The 18,739-nt window shown below is 33.3% G+C and overlaps 2 protein-coding genes across 2 annotated transcripts; both read right to left on the reverse strand.

The window, feature by feature from the left end:
• Nucleotides 1-6,736: 6,736 nt before the first annotated feature.
• Nucleotides 6,737-7,425, reverse strand: LOC120284001. Its single transcript, XM_039290829.1, has 2 exons — nt 7,091-7,425; nt 6,737-6,992 (listed from the first exon to the last, which is right to left on the reverse strand). The coding sequence occupies exons 1-2, from the start codon at nt 7,423-7,425 to the stop codon at nt 6,737-6,739; spliced, it is 591 nt and encodes a 196-aa protein (XP_039146763.1).
• Nucleotides 7,426-7,720: 295 nt separating this feature from the next.
• LOC120284002 lies at nt 7,721-8,603 on the reverse strand. The gene is made up of 3 exons (XM_039290830.1): nt 8,589-8,603; nt 8,334-8,490; nt 7,721-8,157 (listed from the first exon to the last, which is right to left on the reverse strand). Exons 1-3 carry the CDS (start codon nt 8,601-8,603, stop codon nt 7,721-7,723), a joined length of 609 nt encoding a protein of 202 aa, XP_039146764.1.
• Nucleotides 8,604-18,739: the final 10,136 nt, after the last annotated feature.

Here is an 18,739-nt window from a genome sequence, read left to right on the forward strand (position 1 = left end):
ACCAGGAAAAAACATTTTGTGTTAGTGCCTACTATAGTAGTACTGTATCACTAATAAGCTTTAGTTGTTTCTTTTGGTTTTTTGGATTAGAGTGAAGTTTAGACCCTTAGGAATTTATTGTTAATCTTTAGACCTAGTTTTGAGCCAACCCTATGATCGATTTAGGGTTGTTTGTTAGAGAAACTTAGGATTTAATTTATTTTTGTGCTAATTATTGTTGGTGTTTTGTTGTGCTTTGGCTCAAGGCAAGGAACTAGCAGAGGATTAGCATCCGGGGAAGTGAAATCATCAAAGTTGAAAGTGGGATTGTTCATGCATAATTCTACTAGGAGAATACCTATAGTTATATTTTATTGTTTAAGCTAAGTTTTATTGGCTTCTATACTTAAATCGAGGTTTTGATTGACTTAAAATGAGTTTATTTATTGATATTTCATGCTTGAAAAATGTTGTTGTTCAAGGAAAGGAATTTCAGTATGATACTTGCTTTGTAAGTTGTGAATTGTTTGCCTTTGCAAAACTTTGGTTATGCTTCGCATTCATCATTTCTGCCGGGAAATAGCAGAAATTTTTATTATTGATTATTGTCCTGGTTATGGACTCCTCGCTATGAGATGCATGTTTGTATTACTTGGTTGGTGACATCCTACTACGGTAGACAATTTCCAATGCCCGCCTGTTATGGTGGCGTGGAAGACCAGCAGACTTACTGGTTCAATTCAGATGGGATTGTAGAGCATTGACTGGATATTTATTGAAAAGCCGGGGTCACCACATGGTAGACAGATGGGTCAACTTCAAGGGTATGAGTATCTTGACAGCTCTAAACCTAGCAACGACCACGGTGAAAGTTTAGAGAATTTTATTGACCATGTGGCATTCTTTTATAGTGACATTTTTAAATTTGTGGTGAGTGGGCGAAGTCCAGCTGTCGCTCATAGAAGAGCAGTCTCTGACAAATTTAATTTGGCAGTGAGTATTGTGTTTTATTGATTTTGAAACTTGTATTATATAGTTTGCTATATTTATATTTATGCTAAGTTATTCTGATCTATTTGTACTATAGTAAAAGCTTAGCTTGATGTTTAACTTATTTTATAGTATCCCTCCTTGGGTTGTAGCGGCAGTTGTCGCATCCTGGGGCCCGTGGATAGGGGCGTGACAGAATGAATAAGATCAATTTCTTTATGTTCTATGGCATTATCCATATGAAAAACCTTTCTAGTATGTGAAAATTTAGTTTGTACCCATATGAAGAATTTTTGTAGTACTAGAAAATTAAGTTTTTGTCATAGCATCCAATTAAAAACAATTTCAGGAATTATGGATTGAATTTCCATGAGATAGATCAATGAATAATGAGAATAATCATTAACCAAAATAACAAAATACTTGGAACCTCCCATAGTCTCATAAGGTGAAGATCCTCACACATCAAAATGCATCTAATCAAAGGGAGCTAAAGAAACATACCATTCAAATTAAAATAAAAGGCATGATGTTTTACAAGTTTACAAGAGGTGCAATCAATATTTTCTTCCTTAACTGATCCTAATTTTCCACTAGAAACTAATGACCTTAAACTTGAAGAAGAGGATGGACAATATAGGAATGCCAAAGCTAGTTTAAAAGATGTAGAAGCAACAAAATTAGTCAATTTCTTTGGAGGTCTTCAAGGTGGCTGGTTCAAATGGGCGTCCTACTTTATGGTCAGTCCCAAGAATCTCCTCTATCTAAGGATTCTACATAAGACAACCATGATTGGAAAAGGTAACATTAAGATCTAATTTAGTCAATTGGCCAATAGAGACAAGATTTAAGGATAATTTTAGAATATAAGAAACATTAGTTAAGTTCCACTTAGAATGGCATATGTTACCAACATGGTTACCTGGCATAGTAGAACTTTTTATACTTCGAATTATACGAACATGATAAGTTTTATTTTTGGTGGCAAATACATTATCATTAGAAATCAAATGATTGCTACAAGCCTACAACCATAGTGATAATACCAAGAGATAGGGTTACTTGTAGTAGCAGAAACAATAGAGGATTAACCTATTTTATCAGCCAACTGTTTGACGAGATTTTCCAAGTCACTCATGGAAATAGTTAGTGAAGGTTAAATTGAATTCCTTAAAATCTGATGACCTGACCCTGCAGCTTGTTTTGACTGTAAACAGTAGCACTCAGAGATGAGGGGACTAGGCTTTTTACTATATCTACAAACTTTCTTCTTTGAAGTGGTGGAAGACGAAAAACTAGAAACAGTTGATGATGATGATGATGACTCCATCAATCAGATTATTTGAAGCATGAGCAAAACAATGGGATTCCAAAATAGTAAGTCTAGTCTCCCTGGATAAGATTTGTGAGATAACAACATCAAGAGAATATGAAGGCTCTCTATGAAGTAGTGAACCAGGTTTTGATTCAAAGTCTTATGCAAGAGCGATATAATGTTGGAAACTTGCATATCTTCCTTGATTTTAGTATAATTTTCAGCATCTTCATTACACTTCCAAGATGGCTCACTTGAGGCTATTTGATCCCAAATAGGTTGTATTAGGGATAAGAAATCATGAACAGATCAACCGGCCTATTGCTTGAGATTAGTAAGATTACACAACAATTTATATCCTAGTGCTCGGTTTTTTAGTAAAACACCTCCGAACCAAGAAATCTTAGACCTTCTTTGTAGTACCAATCTATATATATCTGAATTGACTTCCAATTTGAGGATGAATGGTGCAGCAAAGGCATGTTAGGACTCAATAATTATTGCAATCATAATCATCAAACTTTTTAAAGAATTCATCATCTTTCTTGATTTGTTTAGTAGCTCCAAATGTAACAAAACGCTATAACTTTCTTAACTTGAGGAAGCTACACATTTCATCATGCCATAATTGATAATTTAAGCCATAGAAAACAGTTTGAATATGTTTAGATAATTTTGATTTATCCATGAATACAGTTCAAAATAGAAAATAAAACCAAAAGATGATCACCAAGGTTTAATTAGGGTTAGTCCATATGGTAGACCAAGTATTAGAACTGATTGTCAGAGCATAAAGTATGTGCATGTGTGTCTAGCCCCAGATTGAGTTGATTTTTCTACTTTAGACCCGTCCAGCTTAGAAAACCCACAAAAAATTCCTCCCAAGATGTTGCAATCAGAATAGATCAAAACAAGCTAGATCAAAATAGCTGAATACAAGCAATATCAATAGTAAAAGGACCAAAAAGATAAGATACCTAAGGATCCTTATATTAATATGTACCTAGATAAAGAAAACTATCTACTAGATTAAAAGATTGAAATAATACCATAAGTATCAATATGGTACTCATGCTCAATGCTTAAACGGAGGGTTTACTTAGAGATTCCTTGAATATAAATGTTGAGGAGCAACTACTTATGTTCTTGTACACAATAGGACACAATCAACAAATATAGTTACTAATCATAATTTACTCCATTCTAGTGATATTCTTAGCTCTCTCTTCAACCATATATTACAATCAATTAGTGAGTCCCGTCATGAATATGTGTAACCATTGGGTACCCAGGGATCACAATTAATTGCAAGGAGTCATAAACTATTTATTTTTTTTAAGGTATTGTTATTTCCATAGATTTATGTGTTACTTTCTTTAAAGTGCATAATTTGATCTTCTCATTTGTTATAAGAATGCATTTGTGTCCTTGATGCCACACTCATTGACACACCCCTTGCGTGTGTGTACCGCAAGTGCATTGGTTGTCGAAGTAATAAAATACCCCGGTGAGTGGGTAGTCGAATCTACAGGGAATAGATTTTCAGAAACAAGTAGTATTGCTATTTAGCTAGAGGGAAAAACAATTTGTAATATTGATTCAGAATATTAATGTAAATAAAAGTAAAAGAGAAAGTAAGATGAATAAAGAGAGGTAATCGATAGTGAAATGGGGTACTCAGACAATGCTTATCCTAGGACTATTGTTTCAAGTGCAAAACTAATATTATGCCTCCTAATTGAAGTTTAATGATTCGTGGAGATCCAAAGACATACGGTCCCAAATCTAAAGTCAACCATGACTAACCCTCTACAATATGCCCCGGCGGAAAAAGATATTCTCAACACCTCACACTGTGTAGAACTGCTTGAGGTTCTAGGGACTCCAAGTGATAAACCCTATTCCCTAATTTAGATCTAACCCTTTGGTCCAGGGGAAAGATCTCTAACCACAATTAAGCCTCAGTACTAAGGATAACTTAACACTTCACTCTGTCACTCATACAACTAAGCCCCAGTGGAGAAGGTCTCTTAGCACTTCACTCTATCATGATTGCAAAGAACTCTTGAAACATGGAGGTAGGTTAAATCATGTCGGAAGGGAAAGGGGACATTTCGCTAACTCTTGACTCATCCTCTCAACCCTCTTCAATCTCGCTAAGTCTAGCCCTAGTGAAGTTATCACCCCTTCAAAGGGTTACCTAGATGGATTCTCAACCCTAGTGTAACTCTAAGGAAAAATCACAACAATAAGTATGCAAGATTAAAACTCAATTAAAACATCAATTAAAGAAATATAATAGAAGTCAATAAAACAAAATCATCATAGGGTTTACAAGTCAAAACACCCACTAGGGGTTTAGCTCTCCATGGAGCAATACAAAGTCAAAGATGAAATAAAAAATAAGTGCAACCAATCCATAGAGATAACCCCTTATAATCCGTGTCGATGGTCTTCAAGAGCCGCCTCGTCTTCTCCAAAGACTCCTTCATCAAGCCTAGGCACACCCCGCCGAATCAACGCTATAGGAAGCTCCCCTAATAACTCTCCTCTGAAGTAAATCGATGTCAAATGCCGTAGGAACGCTCCAAAATTCCAGCAAAAACCTCTCCAAACCCTAGTCGCGCTCTTCGCAAAAGAGAGGCAAAAGATAGAAAAATGATCCCCAAAATAAACTTGTGAAGCAATACTTAAAGGGTTGAAATCGGGGTTTCACACGCCCATGTGGAATTTCCACACGGGCGTGTGAATTTTCAGGTTTCTCATTTTTTTAGCACTGTGAACAGTAACTGCTACAATAAATTACTACAGTGATTTGCGGCAGTGAACTGCTACATTGCTTTTTGCCAAAGTGCTCCCGAATTCTTTTTCTTCATTGAGGCTGCAAGGTTGGGCACACATCCATGCTCTTGACAAAATTACACAAGTTGAAACATATGAGTGTGACTGCCTTTGTGCCCCTCCAATTTATATATTCACTTGCACATTTTGGAGGTTGGCACACACCCATATATCAGATTCCTCAAAACTTGCGTCCATAATCGACATCTATTTTTTGTTTCCTTTCTTCTAAACTTGTCTCTACAACCCTAAATGCACAAAAGATCACAAATACACATGCATGAGCCATAAAAACTGATAAAAGTGATGCTCAATGTAAGAAAAGTATACTTAGTAATACTCATACACAAGCACTTGTTACTCATCATTACAAGTATTCTATCTTATCAAGTTGGTATTTTCCAGGAAAGAGGGGTCTCTACTCAAAATGTACTTGGCGCCATTAATTTTGATATAAGATTTACATATGTTTTAGCTGGGTGGGAAGATTCTGTTGAAGTATAATTAGAAGATGGGGAGTCAATGACACTGTGACTTCGCTGTTTATGAGTCTAAACATACATGAAAAGCAACTTGTCTTATTAACTGAGAAGATGCAAGTAATGACCCGTTTGGAACTTTGCAGGGAAAGTAATTGCATGCAATTACTTTTCCTGCAAAATAACATTACAATGTTTGATTATTCCAATCAAAATTGTAATTACTTTACATTCAAACTTAATTCTCTCATTTGGTATGAACTTGTTTTCGATATAAAGTTAAGTTTATTCTCATTTTTGCCCTTAGTTGTTATAGTTACTAAAATTGGGTTTTTATTCAACTCTAATAATATTACTAACTTAGTGCAAATAATAATTAACCTATTCTTCACAAATTTAAAAAAATTCAAATGGGGTGTTCATGTTTTTTAGTACACTAAAAAAATATATATAGATTTAAACTACCATGTGTTCCTAGTTGTCCATCATACAAATTTATTTGTTTCAATTCTTACATCCATTGTCATGATTGATATTATCCAACAAATATTCATGACACATTCCATATAAACAATCACACATTAATAAATAGCTCAAACTATTACCATAAATTCATAATCCGAATTCAAAAATAAGACAAAGTCTAGACATATTGTTTTAATTATCCAAAACAAAAAATATGTCCAAATCACAAACCAAAGAAACAAAATTAAATAGAACATCTAGATGACACCATCTAAAACACTCTTCATATAAATCAACCTCTCATCATCATCTGAATAAAAAAAAAAGGATTCAGTTTTGCCTTTATATGCTGAAATTTTGCCAATTTCTTGAACTGCCTTTTCCTTTGTTAAACCATTGAGTTTTGTGATGCTCTCATAGAGAAGTGTCTTTTTTTCTGTCTTTGCATTCAAGTGTTGGAAATAGGTTTCCACTTTACCTATCTCTTGCTTTGCTCCATCACAAATATCGTCAAATCTTTCCATGTGCTTGGAGAAGAAATCATCAGTTGGATCCTTAGTTGATCCCTTTTTCTTCCTGTTTTTGAGGAACACTTGATTCACCTTGCATTTTCTCTTGTGCCTTACTTCCTTTGCATGAAGCATTCGAGGAGTCATTGCAAGCATTTTCAGAGATGAAGACACTCATTTTCTAACTCAATATCCACACCAAAGTAGTCATATTCAACCATGTTCTTCATTGCTTCATGAGCTTCAGAAGCTTCTTTGGTTGCTGTGAATGTTAAGTTCTCCCTTTCTAAAGCTTCCACAAATTCACTTGTGAATTCTACTCCATTTCCAGTTGTGTGATCCTTCCCAAAAATGATTTCTAGCTTATCAAAGTAAAGGAATTGCTTGTTTCTAAGTCCAACGGCCTCTTTGTGACTTTGCATTATAAGTAGTTATTGTAACATTACACATAAAAACATAATTGTAAAATTTCTACTAGAGATGAATTGCATATTACTTTTAACCAAGAATACCATACATCATCCTCACAAGTTACACATTTGTTTGCATCGTCCCATCCAAACCCAGATTGCCTCCTCATCTCCTTCAGTTCTCTAAATTGTGATTTAAGTGTTCTCATCCCAGATTTAATATGAGGATCACCCATGATTTTATAGTTGGGGGTCTTTTTAGCCATCCATTTTTGTAGTTGACTCAAATATCCTGTCTTAAAGCCATTATCTACTCTCCAACCTTGGTTCACAAACTCCAAGCAACATTCAATCAAAATTTTGTCCTCTACTGGAGTCCACTGATGGTTGTTCCTTTTGTTTGTCTTTACACTTGCTTGACTTGTTAAATTCTCCATCTGTAAGAAATCAAACATTGTCACCACCAAAACTAGTAATTTAAAAAAAAATACATTACATAAATAACATAATAAACACTTCCATAAATAATGTATAAACATAGATAACATAATAAACAATTTCATAAATAATAGATAAACACAGTATTTACATTGATAAAAAAAAACTGCATAGATTGAGATAACTCACAATTATATAAAGCATTTTCCAAAATTACATAGACCACCCAAAATTCATTAAACATATGGTAACAGTAGCCCTTAAAGATAATAACAAAAAAATAAAAAACTTAATTCAAGGTTGATTCCTAGAAGCTTGCCATTCATTCCACATTTCTTGAGCCAAGTTATCTCTAAAAGTTGTCCATGCATTGGAAGTCTCAATGTACTGGATGCTTTGTGCATTTGCGAAAGGTTTGAAATCCATATACGACTCATCCAATTCAGCCTCTAGTGGATCAAGAGTCATCTCCCTCCTAATATAATTATGTAGCAGTTCACATGCACTTATAATTTGACAATGTGTTTTAACTGGGTACCAAGCCCTACCTCTAAGTATTGCCCATCTCATTTTCAACAATCCATTACATCTTTCAATAGCATTCCGTGCACTTGAGTGTTTGTAGTTGAACAATTCTTCTTTTGATTGTGGATGATTGTTTTGTCTCCATTCATTCAAATGGTAATATTGGCCTCTATATGGAACTAAGAATCCATCCCCATTTGTATAACCTGCATCACAAAGATAGTAAAAACCTGAGATAAAAGTTATTTTAGATTTTTAAATTTAAATGATAAATGTGGCACTTTGCTAGTTTGAGAACATAAGCGATTATTACCTTGAGAAACTTTTAAACCATTTGTCCAAGAAAGTGTACTTCATAGTATCCTAGAATCTCTTGTAGAACCTTCCCACCCAGGTAATATGTATATGAATTGCAATTCTTGTGAACACACTCCTAGAACATTAGTGGCAATTTCTCTTTTCCTTGTCCTGTATCCAGGCTTGTCAACTTCAAGAACATTGACTTTTATATAAGCCCTAACTAAAGCACCTAAACATTTCTGAAATTTTGAGTGAAACCCAATAATTAGTTTATTAATTAGTTTAAATTTGAAATATTATATTAACAAATGTTTTATTGAATAAAATATATTTTTACCTTAAACATTTCCATCAGAGGTCTGTGGAGTCTTGAGGCACGAGATCTGGATTTTTAAATAATTCTGTATGCAACCACAATACAGAGAGTAAGACAAGGCCAAATTGCCTACTTATTGTCTCTCCACTCCTTACAAATTCTCTTTTTACAATCCTATTCTTAGCATGATGAGAAAGGATATAGAGGAATAAAGTAACCATTTCCTCAACATTCATATTTTTTGTTGGGACAAGCCTACCAATACTTTGAAGCATATCACATAATTTATAAAAGATTGCCCTATTCATCCTAATGTTCTCCATACAAGTCAAATCCGAATCAAACACCATCCTCCTAAAATTGACTTGCCTAATGAGATGCCTCTGATAACTACAACTCATTCTTCTCTTTTGCTTTCTATTTTTCAACTTTAAGACATAGAACTTTAAAAATGAACCAATTATAGAAAACAAGTTATTGAGATGTAGAGTAACTGTATGCGCAGCCAAGAGCATTGCGTGATCTTCTTCTATAATTTCATCCATTGCAACAATTATAACCAAAATAGACCTATAAAAACATATAATAAAAATTAAGGCCTAAAAGGTTGATAAAATCAAAGCATGTAGAAAAATATTTTTGAACATACAAAAAAAGTATGAAAGTATATAATATAATATTTATATACCTACTAAACATGCTCGAATATTTGAGTAACATAAAAAGGATTTTCTTAAACCAATCTAATGAATGTGGCCTAAACTCTAATAGAAAGCGAATAAATAAAGTTTAAAGAAGTAAATAGTTACCCAAACAAGCTAAACAATGATTAACTTATGTTAAGGTCCACTCTAACAACTTACTATTTTTACTCAACATAACAAATAATAAATGACTATAACATAATAATACTTATTAATACTTAACATGATATATACTAAAATATAAAAGTAATGTAGTTCAAAATCCCATGAATTTTTCAAGAAAAATGGGACTAGGGCACACAATCCACATATATCTAATCAATAATTCATATGGCACAACAAAGTTGACCCTAAATTTTGAAGATAACCACATCCACATAAATTTAAATTAAAGAGGAGAGCATAGGGATATACCTAAGCAGCTTTGATTGAAGGTGATTATTGCGTCTACTCCTTTTTGATTTTACAAAGCTTCTTCAAATGCTTTAAGAAAATAAATTCATCAATTGTAAACATATATATAAAACACACAAATCAAAATAAATTCAAATATTTAATCTTGATTTACAGACCAATAAAATCACACACATTAAAATTGACATTACTGCAGTATGTAATCATTTTAAAAGTCTTTTGGGTTTTTCGGCATTCAAAAAGATTTCACTTTCTTTTATGGCTGAAGTAAAATATATTTTCATCAATGATTTGGTTGTGAACAAAATTAAGGACCGAATATAATATTAAAATTTTACAAGGGTTTATACATTAAAAAACCTACAAAAATCAATCAAAAACAAAATTCACCCATTCAAAATGCTCTATAGTTTTATTATCCACACTAGTTCATATTACTTTTGTTTTCAAAGTAGTTTCATTATCTACATCATATCTATTACTCGAGATTTTCTATTACAAGAACATAAATCTTAAAAAAAAAAGGGAAAAAAAAAAAGAAGATATTCAACAAACCAGTTTTCAAAAGAATGTATGAAGTTTGTAAGCAAAACCCTAAAAAGTTGATGAATTACATTGAATTGCATTAACTTTTTAAATATCAAAAGGCATCCCTTTTCGTTTACATAAATTTTACCAAGTTAACAAAAATTAGCAAAACATGGAATTTATGAACAAAAGAACAAGGTTTGCACCATTATATCTACAATAAAATACCATAATAATAAAAATATACATTATGAGACATGATAAAAGAGACAAGAAACAATATTGTTAAACTAAGAAATTGATATTTTGATTTGAATGCTTCCTTAATATTTATTTATATATCTCATATATTTTTAAAACTTTGATTCACTACAAATACAGAACAATTTTTGTGGGAATTTAAAAAAAAACAATTGTGGACAACAAGAAGCAAAAAAAATATATATGTCTCAAGTTCTCATCTCATCATATTGGATTATTATATCAACATAGATTTGATTTAATCAAAATAGGAATTCTCTGATAAAAATATTATCCAAACAAATATGAAATTTATTTGTCTTTGATCCAATTAATACATGACTTTTACACAAAGTAAAACATAACCAAAATTTAACACAAAATAATCTAACAAACTTGAGAAAAAATTACCAGGATTGCTCCGATTCAGAAAAAGCAACAACTCTCTGCCGAATTGGGAAATACGATCGCATTAGGGTTTTTCCAAAGAAAAAACAGACAAGAAAGAGTTTTATGTCATAAAGGGTAGTTTGGTAATTTGACAATTATCAAACTTTCTCATCTAACGGTGTAAACACTTTCACACCACCCCCCTTATGAATCACTTTCCCTGGTCAAATGGAAAGTGATTACAAGGAGACCATATTTTTTTTTAAGAACCAAACGGTTGAAATGGATTCACCCCTCTTACTTTGCAGGGAAAGTAACAACTTTACATCATACCAAACGGACCCTAGTTGTCTGGTTGTTGTTTGGAATTGTTCTCTTCGAATCATTACTGTATTAGTTTGTATGCTTTAGTATGTATCTTATGAGATGCCTTGTAGGCAATTCTCTAGCATTGTATCTTAAATATTTCAGAAGTTTTATTGAATGAATTAGAGTGAGTTATGCACTAAAAACATCTTGTTCCACATTAATATTACTACATTGAGCAATCTTGTTGAGTTCACAAAGAACTTTATGTATCTATACATAAGCTTTGATCCTACAGTGGCATCAGAGATGGCAAGTTCTTCATCAGCAAGAGATGCAAATGTCCCATTCTTCAATGGGGAAAATTACAATCTATGGAGTTGATGATGAAGACCATCTTTTGGTCAAAAGATCTATGGAACCTTGTTGAAAAAGGGTTCAATGCGGAAGGAGATGGCAACAAAATTAATGACAGCATGAAGAAAGATGCAAAGGCTCTCTATCGCATCCAACAAGTGCTTGATCAGAGGATCCTTATCAGGATTGCTAAAGCTAAGACTGCAAAGGAAGCTTGGGAGATTATCAAAAATGAGTTTCAAGCAAATACTAATACTCTCACAGTTAAACTACATTCTTTTTAAAGAGAATTTAATGTTACAAGAATAAAAAATGGTGAGAAAGTTCAAGACTACATCAGCAGGGTCCTTGATGTGGTGTATAAAATTCGAATGATGGAAGAGGAGCTTCCACAAAAGGTAGTGGTGGCCAAGATCATATGCAGTCTTTCTTCAAGATTCTCACAAGTTGTACATTCAATCATTGACTCCAAAAATCTCAGCACTCTTAGCATTGATAAACTCAATGGATAACTAAAAAGTCATGAGTCCATACTCAATATTTCAAGTGAAAGAGAAAAAGAAAAAGCTCTCATTTTGGAGAACAAGGCTATAGAGGAAATAGAGGTCACAGTCCAGGTTTCTTCAAAGGAAGAGGAAAAGGCCATGGAAGATCTATTGAAGGTGGGCATTCAAATGAAAGTGGAAGACAGTACAAGGGAGTTCAATGTTTTGTTTGCAAGAAGTTTGGGCATGTTAAGGATCAATGTTGGTATAGGAACAAGGAAGCTAATGTAACAGAAAAAACTAAATAAGAAGAAGAATGAGTGGTGTTCATGGCGATAGATGAGGATGCAGTGAATGAAGGACGGACTTGGCTCATTGATAGTGGATATTCAAACCACATGATAGGAGAAAAAGATCTGTTCAAATCTATAGAACCTACAACAAACAAAACTATAAGGCTTGGAGATGGGAAGGCTCTTCAAGTTGAAGGTGTTGGTTCCATCTCTTTTGGTTCAAGTTCGGGCAATCCAATCACTCTATCAAAGATTCAGTTGATGCCCAACTTAACACATAATCTATTAAGTGTGCGATAATTGATGGACTCTGGATATGATGTAAAATTCACCAGAGGAGAGTGCATCATCAAAGAAGCCAAATCGAAGATCAAAGTTGCACAGGTTTGAATGACAAATCACAGACTTTTCCCACTTGCAGCTGAAGATGTAAAGTATGCACATGTAGCACAAGAAGAAGATGTCTCAAATCTCTGGCACAAGAAATATGGGCATGTAAATTCAAAAACATTGAAGTGTTTGTCTGAGGAGAAGTTGGTGCTTGGATTACCATCTACCACTAGTATAAATTCATGTGAAGCTTGATCATTTGGAAAGCAAGCTCGAAAGGAGTTCCCAAAGGGATTGGCAACTCGTGCAAGAGCTCTACTGGAGTTAACCCATGCTGCTTTAGTGGGACCAATGAAGACTCCAACCATTGGAGATAATCTCTACTTCATGCTTCTAACTGATGATTATTCAAGGTATAGTTGGATATATTTTCTGCAGAAGAAGTCAGAAGCACTGCAACACTTCAAGGTATTCAAATCCTTAGTTGAGAAGCAATTAACACTATCGCTGAAAGTCCTCCAGACAGATAGAGGAGGTGAGTTCATGTCCAGAGAATTCAAAGATTTCTGCAATTTTTCTAACATGCTGCATCAATTGACAGCACCTCGATCACATTAGCAGAACGGTGTTGTAGAGAGGAAAAATTGAACTATCACTGAGATGGCACGCACCATGCTACAAGGAGCCAGTTGCCATCGAAATTATGGGGAAAAGAGGTGGCGACCGCCGTCTTTATTCTCAACCATTCATTTACTCGGGAGCTTGAGTCTCAGACCCCGCATGAAGCATGTCAAAACCCACTGTAAATTTTATCAGAGTCTTTGGATGCCTTGCACATTGACTACTTAACTCGCAGCAACGAACTAAGTTTGATGCAAAATCACACCCTTGCATTCTGATTGGTTACTGTGAAGGATCAAGAGCCTATCAGGTACTAGATTCAGAAACAAAGCGTGTACATGTCAGCAGAAATATCCAATTCTTTGAAAACAAACACTGAGATTAATTGAAGACGTCCAACTCAGGATTATCAGTTTGTTGTCATTTGCTGAAGGAAAAGAGAATCAAATTGATGTATCTCCACCGTTAGATTTATTCAATGAATGTCTAGAGATTCATCATCATCCAGACACTTCGTCCTCAAATATCTCAACAGAAACAACCATTGACTATGAAGCTCCGACGAGTTATCGAAATCTCAACGAAATTTATTCTTCGTTCTCATTTACCTTAACAGCTGCAGAGCCAATGACCTTCGAAGATGCAAAGACGAGTAGTGACTGGATAGCCATGAATGAGGAGATGGAGGTGATTCATAAAAACCAAACTTGGGAGTTGGCCATCTTGCCAGAAGTTAAGAAAGTGATTGGTATGAAATGAGTATTCAAGTCCAAATTTAAACCAAATGGCACTTTGTTGAGGAAAAAGGCACGTATAGTTGCAAAAGGTTGTACTCAACAGGAAGGTGAAGACTTTGAAGAGATTTTCTCTCCAATTGCCCTTATGGAAACCATATGGTTGTTCATGGCGATAGGAACATAAAGAAGATGGAAAATTTATCAGCTAGACGTCAAGACAACCTTCCTAAATGGTGAACTAAAAGAAGAAATTTTTGTGAATCAACCAAAAGGGTTTATCATGAATGGGAAATAAGATCATGTATACAAGCTTTACAATGCTTTGTATGGTCTTTGCCAGGCTCCCAGAGCCTGGTATAGCTGCATTGATCCACAATTTATTGAGATGGGTTTTCTCCGCAATGCCAATGAACCAACAGAGTATAAGAAGCAACAAGGAAACTCTGATGTATTGCTACTATGTTTATACATGTATAATATCGTATACATGGGTTTATCGGAGGATATGTTAAGAGAATTCAAGGAAGTGATGACGAGTAAGTCCAAGATGACTAACTTGGTACAAATGAAATATTTTCTTGGTTTGGAAGTTAATCAATTCAGTGATTCACTCTTTGTCTCTCAACACAAGTATGCAAAGGATTTACTAAACAGAGCCGGTATGAAACACTATAAATCTATAGGGAGTCCAATAAACTCTAATTAAAAGCTTCAATCTTAGGACAATTCGGGCAATGCAAGTTCTACAAAATGCATAAGATTAGTTGGTGGGCTGCTGTAATTAACCCACACACGACCAAATATAATGTTTTCAGTTTCAGTTGCCTCTTGATTTATGCGAAAACCAAGTTATCACTTTGGAGCTGTTAAAAGGATACTTCGCTATATTAGTGGAACTCTGAATCATGGAATTCTATACACTGCAAATGAGAATTTCAATATGGTTGGGCATTCAGACAGTGATTGGGGAAGGTCTGTAGAAAATCGAAGGAGCACCACAGGATGGATATTCTCTTTAGGTTCTGGTGCCATTGCATGGAGTTCAAAGAAACAAGCAATTGCAGCCCTTTCCAGTACTGAAGCAGAATACATTGCTCTTACTTCTACTGCTTGTGAAGCTGTCTGGTTAATAAGACTCTTAGAGGATTTAAATGAAGAACAAGTCGGTTCAACTGTTATCAATTGTGATAATAAATCAGCCATTTCTATTGCCAAGAATCCCATTCATCACGGAAGAACAAAGCATATAGATACACACTACCATTTCATACGAGATCTTGTGAAGAATAAACAAATTAATATAGTTCATTGTGGAACAGATGATCAAGTAGCATATGCTTTTACCAAGGCTTTGAATCATCAAAAATTTGAACACTTTGGTGGAAATGTCAATCTTCTAATCATGGGGAGCATAATCAGAAAATGGAGAGTCAATGACACTGTGACTTAGGTGTTGATAAGCCTAAGCATATATGAAAAGCAACTTGGCTTATTGACTGAGAAGATGCAAGTAATTGTCTGGTTGTTGTTTGGAATTGTTCTCTTCGAATAATTATTGTATTAGTTTGTATGCTTTAGTATGCATCTTATGAGATGCCTTGCAGGCAGTTCTCTAGCATTGTATCTTAAATATTTCAGAAGTTTTATTGAATGAATTAGAGTGAGTTATGCACTAAAAACATCTTGTTCCATATCAAAATTACTACATTGAACAATCTTGCTGAGTTTACAGAGAACTTCATATATCTATACATAAGCTTTGATCATATCAGATTCAGCATATGATGAGAGATGCATTTTAGAGGCTGCATGGACTGGTGATTCCCAAAGGTATGTTTAAGATTTAAATGTCTTATGATTCAACATGATATGACAATCATATTATAGTTTTCATTTATGATTGAAGGAAAATATTACTTAGTGGGCAGTAGATACACTGCAAGACCTAGTTTATTACCCCCATACATAAGTATTAGGTATAATCTGCAACAATTTGGATCTTGGCCATCTGCAAATGAAAAAAAACTTTTTAACCATAACCATGCGTTTGCAAGAAAAGCAGTTGAACAAGTGTTTTTTAATCGATTCAAGTTCCTGATATCTAAACCGTATTTTTCAATAAAAACACAAGTTAAAGTTGTATTCGCTAGTTGTATCATGCATAATTCATAATCGCTAGCAACGGTGATGGGTCGACAATCCCTTCAGAACCAGATTGATTGATTGATGCAACAAAATATTTAATTAAAAAAGGAACAGTGGGATGAGGTTCGAGAGTGGCTTGCACTATGAGTAATAATTACAGTGGACATGTAGGATGAGGTTCTATAATTGTTACCCACTATGTTTAGTTTCTGATGAATGTGAAAGCAGATACCTCGGGCGAATATTCAATATATTATTTCAAGATTATTTGAGAGAAAAACGTAAAAGGAGTTATAATTAAACCCTTTTATAAAAAATAAAAAATAAAAAGTTTTCATTAAACCATTTGTCGTAAATTGTCTAACCCAATATTTTTCAAATTCAAGTGTGAGTGAATCCCAACCCTCATTAACAGTGGCGGATGGAGGGGGGGTCAAGGGTGTGCTTGAGCACCCCTTGGCCCCAATCAACCAATATTATTATTATTATTATTATTATATATATATATATAAGAGGAACACAGGAGAGAGTTGAGCACCCCCTCTCTCTCTCTCTCTCTCTCTATAAGAGGAACACAGGAGAGAGTTGAGCACCCCCTCTCTCTCTTCTCACACTCTCTCTCTCTCTCTCTCTCTCTATATATATATATATATAATTCATTGGATCTTTATTTTCATTTTTCTAAAAATATTTATTTTTTTTACAAATTAATACCGATAGTTTAAAAAGTAGTGTTTGGAATAAAATTAATATTTCTTATTTAGATATTTTATAAATTGGTTTATAAAAAATAAAAAAATAAAAAAATCATTGTTTAGTCTTCATTTATTACAAATCAGTTCATATAGAATAAAAATTAGAAAATATTACAAACATTTATTGGTTAAACCCGTAATTTTTATTAGTTAGGATATAAGATATATATATATATATAAACAAATATTTATATAAATATATATATTTAGAAAAATATTTATAAAAAATTATTGTTTGGCCCTTAATTTTATATTTTATCTTGAATAAAAAAAATTATAAATGTATTTTTTTTTTTGTGTAACAATTGGATTGGCTAAACTACAATAAATATGTCGTTCAACTAATCTAATTATATATTTTTTAATTAAAAAAATTTAAAAAAAAATTTATAATTTTTTATATGAGCACCCCTTTATTTTCCTTCTGGTTCCGCCACTGCTCATTAAAGGTGAAGCTATATACTGAATAAACCGAAATTTAAGTTACAAAAACGTTTGGTGTTTGAACACTCAAATTTTCTTCCAAATTTGAGTTATCTTTTTATCAATAAAATGTGAACTTGGTGTGCTATAATATTATATGAATGAAGTAGATGATAATGTTTGTAACCTATAAAAAAATCATTCTCAGCAAAACAATAAAGTTGGTAAAAATTGTGTCCAAAAGCAGCTGCAAATCCATCACTTAAAATCTGATTAGATTCAGATCCACTTCCAGTCTTGATTTGTAATCCAATTACTCTCAGATTAACTTAATACATTAATTTCAATTGATTCAATGAATTAGGCTTGAATGTGATTTGGTTTCTCTCCCCGCATTTATTTCCCGTACTATGTACAGTTAATTTTTGCTTTTTATAACCTGGACAATCCCTATGAGTCTATGACATGTCAGATGATGCTATTCAAATATATAGCGAAAAAAATCATGAAATCTGCTTATTTACCAAATTAAGTCATAATAAATAACAAAAATCCTACAACACACCAAAGATATGAACATATTATATGATTTATTATTGTTAATAATGTGTGATCTTTTACATTCAGAGATTGTCATTTTAAACATTGCATGTTTAAAAAAAAATGTTCATTTACAAATTCCATGTTGTCAAAATACTAAATATAATTCTTGCATTTTATAATAAATTTTATTTGAGAGTAGACCTTAATTACCATTATTTGACATATACTTCAATATTTATATATATGTAACTTTATTTGATACCGTCTACCTATACATGGCTGAGATATCTTAAAATAGAACAAGACTAACATGTCATAATTAAAAAAATAAAATAAAAACCTTTTACATCACACTGACGTAAAACAAACTCAATTAACTAAATAAAGCACATCAACCTTGCTTGCATGTCCAATGGTAGCAAAATGTAAAATTCCATACATCTTTAACGCATTAGAATGGGAGTGTAGGCATATAAATAATAACTAAATAACAAAAATGATAATATACAATTCTATATGAGAAATATTTAACACAAGCTTCTACTTATACAATAATTTAGCTTAAAGAATTCGGGGATATCGCTTATATAACTAAAATAATGTACTCACCATTGTATCCCTAGTGATTTCCTGTCATTCAATGGATGTGAATGAAAAGTTGATAACAAAATCTTAAAAACATATCAACCATAAGCTCAAAGTCCAAAAGATAGTTTTCACTTTTCACCTTTGTAATGTACAAGCACTCGCCAGCATAATCTGTGACAATGTTCTGCAAGAAGCCTGCAGCTTAAAAATTGACCTTCTGGCAAAAACAGCAAGAACCTCCAAAACATGGAAAACAAGTGGGAAAAAAACACAATTGAAGTTTCTTAAAACAAAGTGCATGTGAGATTTCTGC

The sequence above is a fragment of the Dioscorea cayenensis genome, chromosome 19 (genome assembly GCF_009730915.1).
Source record: "Dioscorea cayenensis subsp. rotundata cultivar TDr96_F1 chromosome 19, TDr96_F1_v2_PseudoChromosome.rev07_lg8_w22 25.fasta, whole genome shotgun sequence".
NCBI lineage: Eukaryota > Viridiplantae > Streptophyta > Magnoliopsida > Dioscoreales > Dioscoreaceae > Dioscorea > Dioscorea cayenensis.